Source organism: Semicossyphus pulcher, unplaced genomic scaffold (assembly GCF_022749685.1).
Source record: "Semicossyphus pulcher isolate SPU_LCO1_2020_fin unplaced genomic scaffold, fSemPul1.0.p SCAF_4, whole genome shotgun sequence".
Classification (NCBI taxonomy): Eukaryota; Metazoa; Chordata; class Actinopteri; order Labriformes; family Labridae; genus Semicossyphus; species Semicossyphus pulcher.
The window spans coordinates 27,088,538-27,103,124 of NW_027211715.1; the positions used below are offsets into that span (position 1 = coordinate 27,088,538).

At 44.4% G+C, this 14,587-nt stretch overlaps 1 protein-coding gene across 1 annotated transcript; it reads right to left on the reverse strand.

Moving 5' to 3' along the window:
• Positions 1-3,607: 3,607 nt before the first annotated feature.
• LOC138608008 (putative uncharacterized protein DDB_G0282133) lies at positions 3,608-13,501 on the reverse strand. Its single transcript, XM_069680666.1, has 4 exons — positions 13,491-13,501; positions 5,054-10,776; positions 4,465-4,969; positions 3,608-3,656 (listed from the first exon to the last, which is right to left on the reverse strand). Exons 1-4 carry the CDS (start codon positions 13,499-13,501, stop codon positions 3,608-3,610), a joined length of 6,288 nt encoding a protein of 2,095 aa, XP_069536767.1.
• Between the last annotated feature and the right edge of the window lie 1,086 nt (positions 13,502-14,587).

Here is a 14,587-nt window from a genome sequence, read left to right on the forward strand (position 1 = left end):
ACTTAGTATGAGGAACTCATCAAGTTATAATTGCCTGTGTGTTGAATGAAGAGTTTCCTCATTGAAGTACATTGAAAGGGAAAAGTGAACAACAAACATAAGTTAGCAGTTTCCTGGTTACCAGCCTTGCCAACATGGCTGCTGCTCCTCCATTTACAAAGCCTTAGAATTATTGTCACCACTTGAAAAGCTCTTTGAAAGATCAGATTTCTTAGTTTGACCTACAATGTTACAATTTCATTTAGCAGACGCTTTTGTCCAAAGCAACAGACATCTGAGAGTTATTACAACACAAGCAACCATCAAGACAAGAGGGAACAAAGTCAGTAAGTGCCAACAAACAGCTTCAAGTGCGATCGGAGCAGGTGCCGACAGGGCGTTTCTTTTTTAAATCACCATCATCAACAACATCAACAGGGTCAATAAAGTCATCATCATCACCATATTATCCTTATCAAGATAAACAACATCCTCAGTGTCATCATCACCAGTAGCATCAATATCATTAAGTGCAGCCGTGTTCATAAAAAGCTGGGTCTTTAGCTTCTTCTTAACGGTGAAAGGGACTCTGCGGACCGAATGGAGTTTGGTAACTTGTTCCACCACCGGGGGACTACAGAGGAGAATTCTATTATTCCTATTCTACGAAGCGAGTTCAGCACACCCAGGGTATCTTTTCCTGATCTGGCTTCACTTAACCTAACAAAGGCAATCACGCTAAGCTGTGAAACGACGCTGGATATCAACACGATAAGTCAACCCAGGGTTTGAGTGTGTTCACATTAAAGGGGGCATTGTTTGGAGGCAGCTGACAAATCTAGCAGCACTAGAGCTGAGGACTGCCCAGCAGCTTTAGCCAGGCGCAGTGATTCCGTTACCGACAGTAGTGCAGTTTCGGTAGAGTGGCCCCGCAGTTGCATGCTGCCCATTATCGGCACAACTGATTTGACACTTGAGACAAATGCATGTCCACTAATCATAGGAACGTTGTTTGGGGATTAAAGAGAGTGGAAACGTGTCTTAATAATTTCATTGTTTTTATGTGGAGGTGACTGAAAATCTAATATAACATTTTAATAGTCTGTTGGGGCTAATATTGTTCCACTCCCCCCCTGGCATGTGTCACCAGCGGGGATGGGCCGTAGCGGAGTGCAAATATCCTTGAACGCAGTTGGCCAAAGGTCTACAGAAGCAAAGAGTGTGACAAACCTAGAAATTGCAGTTTGGAGAGTATAGGCTACCCTCAAGTGGTCAAACCAGAACATTGCAGTGGAGTGATTTATCTTGTTAATACGTGTTTTAATATATCATGTTGAGAGGAAGCACCAACAGATTCACATTCACAATTTTCTTTGTTTTCTTTATTTGATTGATATAAAATGGTTTCAATATTAATTGAGATATACAAACAGTTGTACTCTGCATTAGTATCGTTTAAAGCAAGTTTTTCTTAAGAGTATAATGAAGACATGCCACAGTAAAAGCAATAACCTTAGAGTTTGAGTCCTTTGTGGAGGCCATCTTGTGCTGGGGCTTAAAGAGGAAGCATGCCTCAACTACAGCCCTTTTATGTGATGGATGAGTAGGTGGGTTCTCCGTTTTGATTGGTCAAAGGATGTGTGATGAAATTGACAGCTAATTAAGATAAATATTTTAAGGTTTATAGAAATGATTTACTTCTTTTGAATGTGTAATATAGATGACTACATATTGAAGAATGAAATGAGGCTTTGTTGGTATGAGCAAGCTAAGAAAAACATTTATATATGTATATGTATTTTTGCGTTTAACCATGAGAACTTCCCATTCTACAGTGCTGACCTGATAGGCTAGTTGTAACTGGCAAGGCGGGCTCTCATACTATATATGTGAGTGCAATGAGAGAGAGTAGACTGGTTCAAGGAGAGCAGTACCAGAACAGTTTGAGCGTCATGTTCAAGTTTTTCTTTTTTTCCTAGAGACTGAAAACTGCTTAATTTTCAAAGCGTAACGCCTGCATCTCACTGAGCAGAGCAGTGCACGAGGCTCTTGGCTTTATGCATTTCCAGACAGAACTAGACGAAGAGGACAGCTGCATAGATGTGATGGAAAGCTTATGAAATGGTTGCCCTGCTGGCTGCGACTCATCCTGCTGGATCTTAAAGGTTTACACGACAGTTTGGGTATTAGTGCTGTGAGCTGTGTGTAGCATGAGTGAGGGAACCCAGACCATTATTAGCATTGTTTAAAACTTTGGTCTTTCAGAATTCTTCATGTTAAAATGCTCACCCATGTTGTGTTTCAATATTTTAATAGTTATTATAATATACTGAAAATTCAGATTGAGAAGTACTGCGTCAGATTTTAAGTTACAGAATAGTTTGAATACCTGATTAAATGTGTGTCTCTGCTGATATAAATAACTGTGTGTATATATACAGTATATATGGATAAAGTGTTTTACACAATAAAGAGAATGATTTTTGCTTTGGTTTTCTCCATTTTTTGTTTAATCACATAATGTTTTAAGACAAATTTGATGGTAAATAATTCTAATTATTTTCAAAATAAAATGTTGAATAATTTCTTTCTTAAGATTTGTTAAAGAACACAAAAAATAAATAACTCTTTATTCATTTTCCTTAAGGACATAACACAAACACAAAAAACAATGAAATCTAAGAAAAATCAAAAAGTCTAAATGTTATGCTAAGTGAATGAAAATAATTTCTATATGTCTATACATCAGAACAATAAATAACATTTCAATACTTTGGAAAAATATGTACGTCAGTGATGACAAGAAGTAACAACAATACCAAATGCTTCATATCACCTTGCAGCAAAAGAATAAAGAATATAAGACCCATTCTGGTTTAATTTCAGGTTAAAATAACTCATCCTTCTTAAATGAGTCAAATGTTTTATCTTTATCTCATCTAATGAAAACATTTTTCAGAGATACCTGACACACACTTTAATTCCCTGATTTGTGAGTAAAAATGTCATACACTTGTTATGAGGAACTCATCAAGATTATTGTTGCCAATATTATGAGTCACATGTTCACATAAAGGCATTGAATGGGTGGAGTGAGCAACAAACATACTTTGTCAGTATCCTGGTTACCTGGCTTGCAGCAACATGGCAGCTGCTCCTCCAGTTACAAAGCCTGGGAATTACTTACACCTCTTAAATACCTCTTTGACGGACTAGATTTCTTTGATTGAGCTTCCTTTTGTACTTTGTGAACATTAATCTGACACTGAGTCAAGCTCATCTCCACGATTACAGATTATAAAACTTGGTCAAAACTTGCAAGAGGCGTCTGAACCTAGAATGTATGCTCTGTGTTTTATCTTAAGCACTTTTGGTTGCAGCTGGAGTGCAATCAAAGCACTTTTCCTGGTATGTTATAGATCACCGCAGCACAATACTTTACATACAATGAAATTTAAAGTGTCATGCTCGGATTTTAGAAAACCCAACAGAAACATCACTTTCCAGATATGATGGAACTTTTGAGGTAAACTGTCTCTTCACATTGTGTCAAAACAATACATACAGCACAACCTTATACAATTTCCGTCCACATGAAGCTTCTAGGGGGCAACCCTTTGAATGCTTGTCACTTGTACTCCGAGAGTTGTTTCTTTCGGGAGTAGGGCTCCAAAAAACTAAGTGGAGAGAAAACACAGAATAAACGTCACAAGATTGATCTCATAACCTTCACCCTAACCTTTATATTGTGTTTATGCATTATCATTTTTGGTGTCAGTTGAGTCTTCATTAAACAACTATTTTACATATTCTGTTTTACATACCTTTTCCAACTCTTCAGTGAGAGTTGTATTGCTGACTTCTCCAAAGGAACGTATTTTTATCTGAAGATGTGCCAGTGACAGCAAGCCTGTAGGAATTTCAAAATAATAACGTGGAAATTAATAAAACAATAATAAAATGAAGTCCTGGTAAATCATTCTTGTCCTCAAACATCAAATTATTGCATTTCAATAACTGCAGTTAAAGGTAACCGTGCCACATAATTACTAGAGATGACAAATGAGTACAAAAAAAGTGAAGTACAACTCAACAACATGTACTTTGCTATAACCACTATCACAAGTATTCAAGTGATTAAAGAGTTAAATCCTTTTATTATAGCTTATCCAGGCCAGATAGATATTTGTATGTATTTATGTATAATAAATTAAAGTGCTGAACCAGACTTAATTTTAATTCTTAAAATGATGGTTTATAGCTGTTCCATCCATACGGATATTTGTAACTCATTTCTCATGTCTGTGTACACTTATTCCACGTTCAACTTGTGACCTTTCAAGGGATAGAGCAAAGTTTGGGGGAAAAATGCATTCTATCATGCTTCTTTGTCGGGTTAAGCTTTCTCAGCAAAATAATTGATTTCAGCTTCATAAAAATCCTGCATTATTTTCAGGAAAGTGGAATACAAAAGTAAATGGATACCTTGTGTTGTTGTTTCCCCAAGAGTTGATATTAGTAGGGTTGTTGGCGAGGTTGGTTGCAGGAAAGTAGTATGCTGTGTGGTTGTGGTGGTTGGGAATGTAGTTGTAGTAGTTGGGGCCGCAGTTGTGGTGGGTGCCACAGTTGTGGTTGTTGGAGCAGGGGTTGTGGTGGTTGCAGGTGCAGTGGTTGGAGCCGCAGTTGTGGTGGTTGAGGGTGCAGTTGTTGTGCTTAGGGATGCAGTTGTTGTGCTTGTGGCCGCAGTTGTGGTTGGAGCCAGAGTTGTGGTGGTTGGAGCTGCAGTTGTGGCTGGAGCTGTAGTTGTGGTGGTTGGTGCTGCAGTTGTGGTGGTTGGTGCAGTTGTGGTAGTTGGGGCCACAGTTGTGGTTGTGGTGGTTGGTGTCACAGTTGTGGTGCTTGGGGAGGCAGTTGCTGTGATTGGGGCCACAGTTGTAGTTGTTGGGACCACAGTTGTGGTGGTTGTTGCTGCAATTGTGGTGGTTGGGGCCTCAGTTGTGGTAGAAGGGACCACAGTTGTGGTGGTTGGGGCCGCAGTAGTAGTGGTTGGTGCCGCAGTTGTCGTGGTTAGTACTGCAGTTGTGGTGGTTAAAGCTGTAGTCGGGTTTGGGGCAGCAGTTGTGGTGGTTGGTGCCGCAGTTGTGGTGCTTGAGGCCACATTTGTTGTTGGGGCCGCAGTAGTAGTGGTTGATGCCGCAGTTGTGGTGGTTGGGGTCACAGTTGTGGTCGTTGGGGCCGCAGTTGTAGTGGTTGGAGCTGCAGTTGTGGTAGTTGGTGCTGCAGTTGTGGTGGTTGAGGCCACAGTTGTTGTTGGGGCCGCAGTAGTAGTGGTTGGTGCTGCAGTTGTGGTAGTAGGGACTGCAGTTGTGGTGGTTGGGGTCACAGTTGTGGTCGTTGGGGCCGCAGTTGTAGTGGTTGGAGCTGCAGTTGTGGTAGTTGGTGCTGCAGTTGTGGTGGTTGAGGCCACAGTTGTTGTTGGGGCCGCAGTAGTAGTGGTTGGTGCTGCAGTTGTGGTAGTAGGGACTGCAGTTGTGGTGGTTAGGGCCATAGTTGAGGTGGTTGGAGTTGCTATTGTGGTGGTTGGAGCTGCAGTTGTAGTCGTTGTGGCCACAGTTGTGGTCGTTGAGGCAGCAGTTGTGGTGGTTGGAGCTGTAGTTGTGGTAGTTGGGGCCGCAGTTGTGGTGGTTGTTGCCGCAGTTGTGGTGGTTGAGGCCACAGTTGTTGTTGGGGCTGCAGTAGTAGTCGTTGGCGCTGCAGTCGTGGTTGGAGTTGCAGTTGTTGTTGGAGCAGTAGTTGTGGTGGTTGGTGCCGCACTTGCTGTGGTTGATGCTGCAGTTGTGGTGCTTGGGGATGCAGTTGTTGTGGTGGGGGCCACAGTTGTTGTTGGGGCCGCAGTAGTAGTGGTTGGTGCTGCAGTTGTGGTGCTTGGGGATGCAGTTGTTGTGGTGGGGGCCACAGTTGTTGTTGGGGCCGCAGTAGTAGTGGTTGGTGCTGCAGTTGTGGTAGTAGGGGCCGCAGTTGTGGTGGTTGGGGCCACAGTTGTGGTCATTAGGGCCGCAGCTGTGGTGCTTGGGACCACAGTTGTAGTTGTTGGAGCAGCAGTTGTGGTTGAGGCCACAGTTGTTGTTGGGGCCGCAGTAGTAGTGGTTGGGGCCGCAGTAGTAGTGGTTGGTGCCGCAGTTGTGGTAGTAGGGGCCGCAGTTGTGGTGGTTGGGGCCACAGTTGTGGTCGTTAGGGCCGCAGCTGTGGTGCTTGGGACCACAGTTGTAGTTGTTTGAGCAGCAGTTGTGGTTGGGGCCACAGTTGTGGTGGTTGGAGTTGCAGTTGTGGTGGTTGGTGCCACAGTTGTGGTAGTAGGGACCGCAGTTGTGGTGGTTGGTGCCGCAGTTGTGGTGGTTGAAGCTCCAGTTGTGGTTGGGGCCACAGCTGCGGTGGTTGGGGCCGCAGTAGTAGTCGTTGGCGCTGCAGTTGTGGTTGGAGTTGCAGTTGTAGTGGTTGGAGCTGTAGTTGTGGTGGTTGGGACCACAGTTGTGGTGGTTGGTGCCGCAGTTGTCGTGGTTGAGGCCAAAGTTGTTGTTGGGGCCACAGTAGTAGTGGTTGGTGCCGCAGATGAGGTAGTAGCGACCGCAGTTGTGGCGGCTGGGGCCACAGTTGTAGTTGTTGGAGCCGCAGTTGTGGTTGGGGCAACAGTTGTTGTTGGGACCGCAGTAGTAGTGGTTGGTGCTGCAGTTGTGGTAGTAGGGACCGCAGTTGTGGTGGTTGGTGCCGCAGTTGTGGTGGTTGAAGCTACAGTTGTGGTTGGGGCCGCAGTAGTAGTCGTTGGCGCTGCAGTCGTGGTTGGAGTTGCAGTTGTGATGGTTGGAGTTGCAGTTGTTGTTGGAGCAGTAGTTGTCGTGGTTGGAGCTGTAGTTATGGTGGTTGGTGCCGCAGTTGTGGTGGCTGAGGCCACAGTTGTTGTTGGGGCCGCAGTAGTAGTGGTTGGCGCTGCAGTCGTGGTTGGAGTTGCAGTTGTGGTGGTTGGAGCTGCAGTTGTTGTTGGAGCAGTAGTTGTAGTGGTTGGAGCTGTAGTTGTGGTGGTTGGGACCACAGTTGTGGTGGTTGGTGCCACAGTTGTGGTGGCTGAGGCCACAGTTGTTGTTGGGGCCACAGTAGTAGTGGTTGGTGTCGCAGATGTGGTAGTAGGGACCGCAGTGGTGGTGGTTGGGGCCACAGTTGAGGTGGTTGGAGTCGCTGTTGTGGTGGTTGGAGCTGCAGTTGTTGTAGTGGGGGCCACAGTTGTTGTTGGGGCCGCAGTAGTAGTGGTTGGTGCCGCAGTTGTGGTAGTAGGGACAGCAGTTGTTGTGGTTGGGGCCACAGTTGTAGTTGTTGGAGTGGCAGTTGTGGTTGGGGCCACAGTTGTTGTTGGAGCCGCAGTAGTAGTGGTTGGTGCCGCAGTTGTGGTGGTAGGGACCGCGGTTGTGGTGGTTGGGGCCACAGTAGTAGTGGTTAGAGCTGCAGTTGTGGTTGGGGCCGCAGTTGTGGTGGTTGGTGCCGCAGTTGTCGTGGTTGAGGCCAAAGTTGTTGTTGGGGCCACAGTAGTAGTAGTTGGGGCCGCAATTGTGGTGGTTGGGGCCAAAGTTGTTGTTGGGGCCGCAGTAGTAGTGGTTGGTGCCGCAGATGAGGTAGTAGCGACCGCAGTTGTGGCGGTTGGGGCCACAGTTGTAGTTGTTGGAGCCGCAGTTGTGGTTGGGGCAACAGTTGTTGTTGGGACCGCAGTAGTAGTGGTTGGTGCTGCAGTTGTGGTAGTAGGGGCCGCAGTTGTGGTGGTTGGTGCCGCAGTTGTGGTGGTTGAAGCTACAGTTGTGGTTGGGGCCGCAGTAGTAGTCGTTGGCGCTGCAGTCGTGGTTGGAGTTGCAGTTGTGGTGGTTGGAGTTGCAGTTGTTGTTGGAGCAGTAGTTGTCGTGGTTGGAGCTGTAGTTGTGGTGGTTGGTGCCGCAGTTGTGGTGGCTGAGGCCACAGTTGTTGTTGGGGCCGCAGTAGTAGTGGTTGGCGCTGCAGTCGTGGTTGGAGTTGCAGTTGTGGTGGTTGGAGCTGCAGTTGTTGTTGGAGCAGTAGTTGTAGTGGTTGGAGCTGTAGTTGTGGTGGTTGGGACCACAGTTGTGGTGGTTGGTGCCACAGTTGTGGTGGCTGAGGCCACAGTTGTTGTTGGGGCCACAGTTGAGGTGGTTGGAGTCGCTGTTGTGGTGGTTGGAGCTGCAGTTGTTGTAGTGGGGGCCACAGTTGTTGTTGGGGCCGCAGTAGTAGTGGTTGGTGCCGCAGTTGTGGTAGTAGGGACAGCAGTTGTTGTGGTTGGGGCCACAGTTGTAGTTGTTGGAGCGGCAGTTGTGGTTGGGGCCACAGTTGTTGTTGGAGCCGCAGTAGTAGTGGTTGGTGCCGCAGTTGTGGTGGTAGGGACCGCGGTTGTGGTGGTTGGGGCCACAGTAGTAGTGGTTAGAGCTGCAGTTGTTGGAGTTGTGGTGGTTGGTGCCGCAGTTGTGGTTGGTGCTGCAGTTGTGGTGGTTGGGGCCGCAGTAGTAGTCGTTGGCGCTGCAGTCGTGGTTGGAGTTGCAGTTGTGGTGGTTGGAGCTGCAGTTGTTGTTGGAGCAGTAGTTGTCGTGGTTGGAGCTGTAGTTGTGGTGGTTGAGGCCACAGTTGTTGTTGGGGCCACAGTAGTAGTGGTTGCTGTCGCAGTTGTGGTAGTAGGGACCGCAGTGGTGGTGGTTGGGGCCACAGTTGAGGTGGTTGGAGTCGCTGTTGTGGTGGTTGGAGCTGCAGTTGTTGTAGTGGGGGCCACAGTTGTTGTTTGGGCTGCAGTAGTAGTGGTTGGTGCCGCAGTTGTGGTAGTAGGGACAGCAGTTGTTGTTGGAGCCGCAGTAGTAGTGGTAGGGGCCGCAGTAGTAGTCGTTGGCGCTGCAGTCGTGGTTGGAGTTGCAGTTGTGGTGGTTGGAGTTGCAGTTGTTGTTGGAGCAGTAGTTGTCGTAGTTGGAGCTGTAGTTGTGGTGGTTGGTGCCGCAGTTGTGGTGGCTGAGGCCACAGTTGTTGTTGGGGCCGCAGTAGTAGTGGTTGGCGCTGCAGTCGTGGTTGGAGTTGCAGTTGTGGTGGTTGGAGCTGCAGTTGTTGTTGGAGCAGTAGTTGTAGTGGTTGGAGCTGTAGTTGTGGTGGTTGGGACCACAGTTGTGGTGGTTGGTGCCACAGTTGTGGTGGCTGAGGCCACAGTTGTTGTTGGGGCCACAGTTGAGGTGGTTGGAGTCGCTGTTGTGGTGGTTGGAGCTGCAGTTGTTGTAGTGGGGGCCACAGTTGTTGTTGGGGCCGCAGTAGTAGTGGTTGGTGCCGCAGTTGTGGTAGTAGGGACAGCAGTTGTTGTGGTTGGGGCCACAGTTGTAGTTGTTGGAGCGGCAGTTGTGGTTGGGGCCACAGTTGTTGTTGGAGCCGCAGTAGTAGTGGTTGGTGCCGCAGTTGTGGTGGTAGGGACCGCGGTTGTGGTGGTTGGGGCCACAGTAGTAGTGGTTAGAGCTGCAGTTGTTGGAGTTGTGGTGGTTGGTGCCGCAGTTGTGGTTGGTGCTGCAGTTGTGGTGGTTGGGGCCGCAGTAGTAGTCGTTGGCGCTGCAGTCGTGGTTGGAGTTGCAGTTGTGGTGGTTGGAGCTGCAGTTGTTGTTGGAGCAGTAGTTGTCGTGGTTGGAGCTGTAGTTGTGGTGGTTGAGGCCACAGTTGTTGTTGGGGCCACAGTAGTAGTGGTTGCTGTCGCAGTTGTGGTAGTAGGGACCGCAGTGGTGGTGGTTGGGGCCACAGTTGAGGTGGTTGGAGTCGCTGTTGTGGTGGTTGGAGCTGCAGTTGTTGTAGTGGGGGCCACAGTTGTTGTTTGGGCTGCAGTAGTAGTGGTTGGTGCCGCAGTTGTGGTAGTAGGGACAGCAGTTGTTGTTGGAGCCGCAGTAGTAGTGGTAGGGGCCGCAGTTGTGGTGGTTGGGGCCACAGTAGTAGTGGTTAGAGCTGCAGTTGTTGGAGTTGTGGTGGTTGGAGCTGCTGCTGTGGTTGGTGCTGCAGTTGTGGTGGTTGGGGCCGCAGTAGTAGTCGTTGGCGCTGCAGTCGTGGTTGGAGTTGCAGTTGTGGTGGTTGGAGCTGCAGTTGTTGTTGGAGCAGTAGTTGTCGTGGTTGGAGCTGTAGTTGTGGTGGTTGGTGCCGCAGTTGTGGTGGTTGAGGCCACAGTTGTTGTTGGGACCGCAGTAGTAGTGGTTGGTGCTGCAGTTGTGGTAGTAGGGACCGCAGTTGTGGTGGTTGGGGCCACAGTTGAGGTGGTTGGAGTTGCTGTTGTGGTGGTTGGAGCTGCAGTTGTAGTCGTTGTGGCCACAGTTATGGTCGTTGGGGCAGCAGTTGTGGTGGTTGGAGCTGTAGTTGTGGTGGTTGGGACCACAGTTGTGGTGGTTGTTGCCGCTGTTGTGGTGGTTGAGGCCACAGTTGTTGGGGCCGTAGTAGTTGTGGTTGGTGCTGCAGTTGTGGTAGTAGGGACCGCAGTTGTGGTTGGGGCCACAGTTGTGGTGCTTGGGGATGCAGTTGTTGTGGTGGGGGCCACAGTTGTAGTCGTTGGGGCTGCAGTTGTGGTGGTTGAAGCTGCGGTCGTGGTTGGGGCTGCAGTTGTGGTGGTTGGGGCTGCAGTTGTAGTCGTTGTGGCCACAGTTGTGGTGGTTGGGGCCACGGTTGTTGTTGTTGGGGCTGCAATTGTGGTGATCTGAGCAGGACTCATGGTGGTCGCACTTGTAGTTACAGCCACATTTGGGGTTGTACCTATTGCAGTGATAATGTTAAAACATTTCAGGAGAAAAAATTATTCAAAGACCTAAGTATTTAGGTTTTTAATGTTGTATTTTTTTTTATGTTGTATTTTTCTAGAACTACTTTCACAGGAGTTGAATGATTTGATTACTATGAATATGCTGTCATCTTACAACTATTTTCAAGATTGGCTCAAAGTTTTGTCTGAACATATATGCCCTTAAATAAAAGATCCTATTGATTTAGTTGACCCTACCACCTTAATGTGAGAACCAACCATCAGGCTTAACTATTCATATTCAATTCTGAAAGTAAAATTAATATCTAGATGGTAAGACCTTGACAGGAGTTGAGCGTTCACTGAATTATAGGTGAATTGTTGTTTTATCTGCACCCATAATTTGGAACAAATACATTATTGGTTCTAGTATTAAAAACGATAGGAGATCATGTGTTTTTACTAATGGGGTGCCGGTTTAATTTAGCAGTTAGAGTGCACGCCCTATGTAAAGAGGTACAGCCCTCGATGCAGTGGTCCGACCTTCAGCTATCTGCTGCAGGTCATCCGCCACTCTCTCTTCCCTAATTTAAATAAAGGCAAGAAGCCCTAAAAATAATATTTAAAAATTAGATAAAATAATTGTAAAATATTTGCTGAAAAAACAGATTGCTTTTAAATCTCATACTTAAATGTATATTGTTCTCCAACGTCCATGACAGGGAACCATTTTATATTGGAAATAAAGTAAAGCAAATGAACAAGCTGTATTTTTTCCTCTATGAAAGTTTACTTTTATAATTCAATTTTAGGATTCAGGCTTACAGCCACACATATTCATAATTATTACTTACTGTATTACAACTTCTGACAACAAATACAGCATCAGTGCAATTTATGTTGTCTGACTCCTATAACAGTAATTTACACCTTTAAAATAAGTTTATCAGACTGTAATCAGTAGTTTATTTTCAAGATATTTTTCTTTTGAATTCTTACCACTAAACTGTCTCCGGTATAATCTGATAAATAAACATTTGAAAAAGTAAATCCATAGTTACTTTGTCCGGAGGATAGTTGTAAATATCCAAGAAAAAATATCCAACACAAGATTCTTCTGTCCATGCTGGCGGTGTTACTTCTCATCACTCCACCTGTAGATGAATATTCAGTCTGTGATTGTATGAGGTACTTAGACTGTGGATTACTCCTCCCTCACACATGGAGGGAGGGCTTCCTGACAGAGAGTACTTTCACATAACCTGAAAAACCAGGTAAGCCACAGACACACGTTTACCAATATGTGACCTTAATCCAGAATAATCAGCAATAAATTGCCAACTGATGTATAGATAAGGATATAGTAAGTCATGGTTGAAGAATATATGAATGTTTTTAAGAAGCTGCAGTCAAGAGTAGAAATACTTTTTTAAAACTCCTGTATAAAAGTGATGGCTCTTTTATTATTGAGTGTGCATATATTGTGATATATGCACTAATTGCATGTAGTGTTATTATCATTGTTTTTGCAGTAAAAAAAATCCTGGATTTGATTTACCAAAAAGTGTTTGACGAAGGATGGGCCTGTGTTAGAACAAATATGTGAAGATGAAAGACTCATGGCTAGATGCCAATGACACTGATGTGCAGGAGTCTGAACTCTCACAGAAGATATGTTTGGTAACTACTTTATCAAATAACTGGATTGTCTGGGGGAACATTAATCACCATCATTGTGAGTTTCTCACAGTTAAAGTTCCTTTGCACTTCACCGGCCCTTTACTGGAAACTCTTATGAAGGTTGTCAAACAAGTTTCCCTGTGTAATGCAATTCCTTCTGCAGTCTCCATTTGGTCCAATTAAACTTCACCATGCTTCATTATGACTTTTTTTTTTAACTGTTAACACTACTTAAATTACATTCACACAGGTCGCCTCTAATTAAAACAGTACAGATTTTAATACAAACAGTAGGTATATCCATTTAAAGCAATCACTTTATACAGTGTATGTTCACTCCAAGATTATGTTTTTATTCATGATTATAATTTATTTTACATTCCCTGCAGCCCTTTTAAACCAGAGTGCAGGTTAAAAAAACAACAATAATACAGTCTGTGTAAGTGTCTTTGGAGGTTAAATTTCAATATTTACAGCCTTTCTATCTTTTCATGCCTTGCATTTTTTTTAACCACATGATAAATCTTCATACTACAATCACCTCACCATGAATTCTTCTTATGCTTGCGTGTCAGTTGTTTTTCTGGCCTATTTATCCACCTGTGATGACAAGTTTATGAAATAGACACCCAAACTGTAATTCATTTTATGCCATGGGAACAATAATGTGTTTCATACGAATAGAAGAATGGAATTTGATAGTGACCATGACAGTTTAATTACTGACACATTAACAGAAACATTCACACTTGATGTCATCCTTATTCCCCCCACAAAATGTTTTATGGCAGATAACAACAATTACAATATACATAGTTCTGTTTCTTTTCAGAGGATTCATTAAAGAACGCAAAAAGAACACCCATAATTTTGACTTATAATATAAATATCTCTTTATTATGTTTATTGTACATAAGAATACAAATAATATTAGACCAAAAACATGTATTTGAAAAAATATATAACAATATAAATATAATATGTTGGCAGTTTAGAAAATAGAAGACACCTTGCTTAATAGCCTTGCAGCAGCATAAAATAAACTGACCTCAGGGTCATAAATACATACCTTGATTTTAATGCATCATATAATTATTCATTTCTTTACATTCCACACCTACAAAACTTGGATAGAGGGCAAAAAGCCCAAACAAAACTAGCATACATACATAAGCATTATTATGTTTCTCAAGCCCATGCTATAGAGACATTTTAAAAAGCTAACCAACACAGAATGTTGCAGACATCCTTCTCTGTACTGACATATTTAATGTTGTAGTTTTTCCTGTCAGCACGTCCCACACAACAAACAAGCATTTTTATTCTTTGCCCATAAAACGAAACACACTTTCTGTAACATTATTAAAAAAAAACCTTCTTGATGATGCAGTAGAGATTAGATTCAGATTCAGGAAACATTTTGGTGCATTTTGTTCGTAACAACTAAGAGACTCCCGGATACTGGGTATACTTGTGTTACACTTGGTTAGAGGAACTCATCAAAGTTATCATCACCAGTGTTTTGTATGAAGAGTTTCGTCAGTGAAGTACATTGAAAGGAAGAAGTGAGCGACAAACACAATTTATTAGTTTCCTAGTTACCAGGGTTGCCAACTTGGCAGCGGCTGCTCCTTCATAAAGCCTGGGAATTATTGACACCTCTTAAAAACCTCTTTGAAAGATCAGATTTCCTAGTTTGAGCTGCTCATTATCAGCACAATTGTATGGCACTTGAGACAAATGCATGTCTACTATTCCTAGAAATATTGTTTGGGGATTAAAGAGAGTGGAAATGTGTCTTAATAATTTAATGTTTTTTATTTGGCCATGACAGAAAATCTAATATAACATTTTAATTGTCTGTTCGGGCTAATACTGTTCCACTTCCCCCCTGGCATGTGTTACCAGCTGGTAAAAAAAACTCTATTCCATGTAATTTTTTGGACAAGCTCAGAAAAACCACAAAGTGGAAATATATTAGCCTTCCTCAGGAAAGCTATAAATAAGTTAATGTAGTTGTAAATTAGCCCTTAACACTCCTGATGTTGCCGTTACATCTATGAATGCCTTTTATGACAAAACTTTCTATTTATTAACCAAATAAATCTCTTTTTTCCCAGCATGCCCTTTTCCTCTTTAGAACTC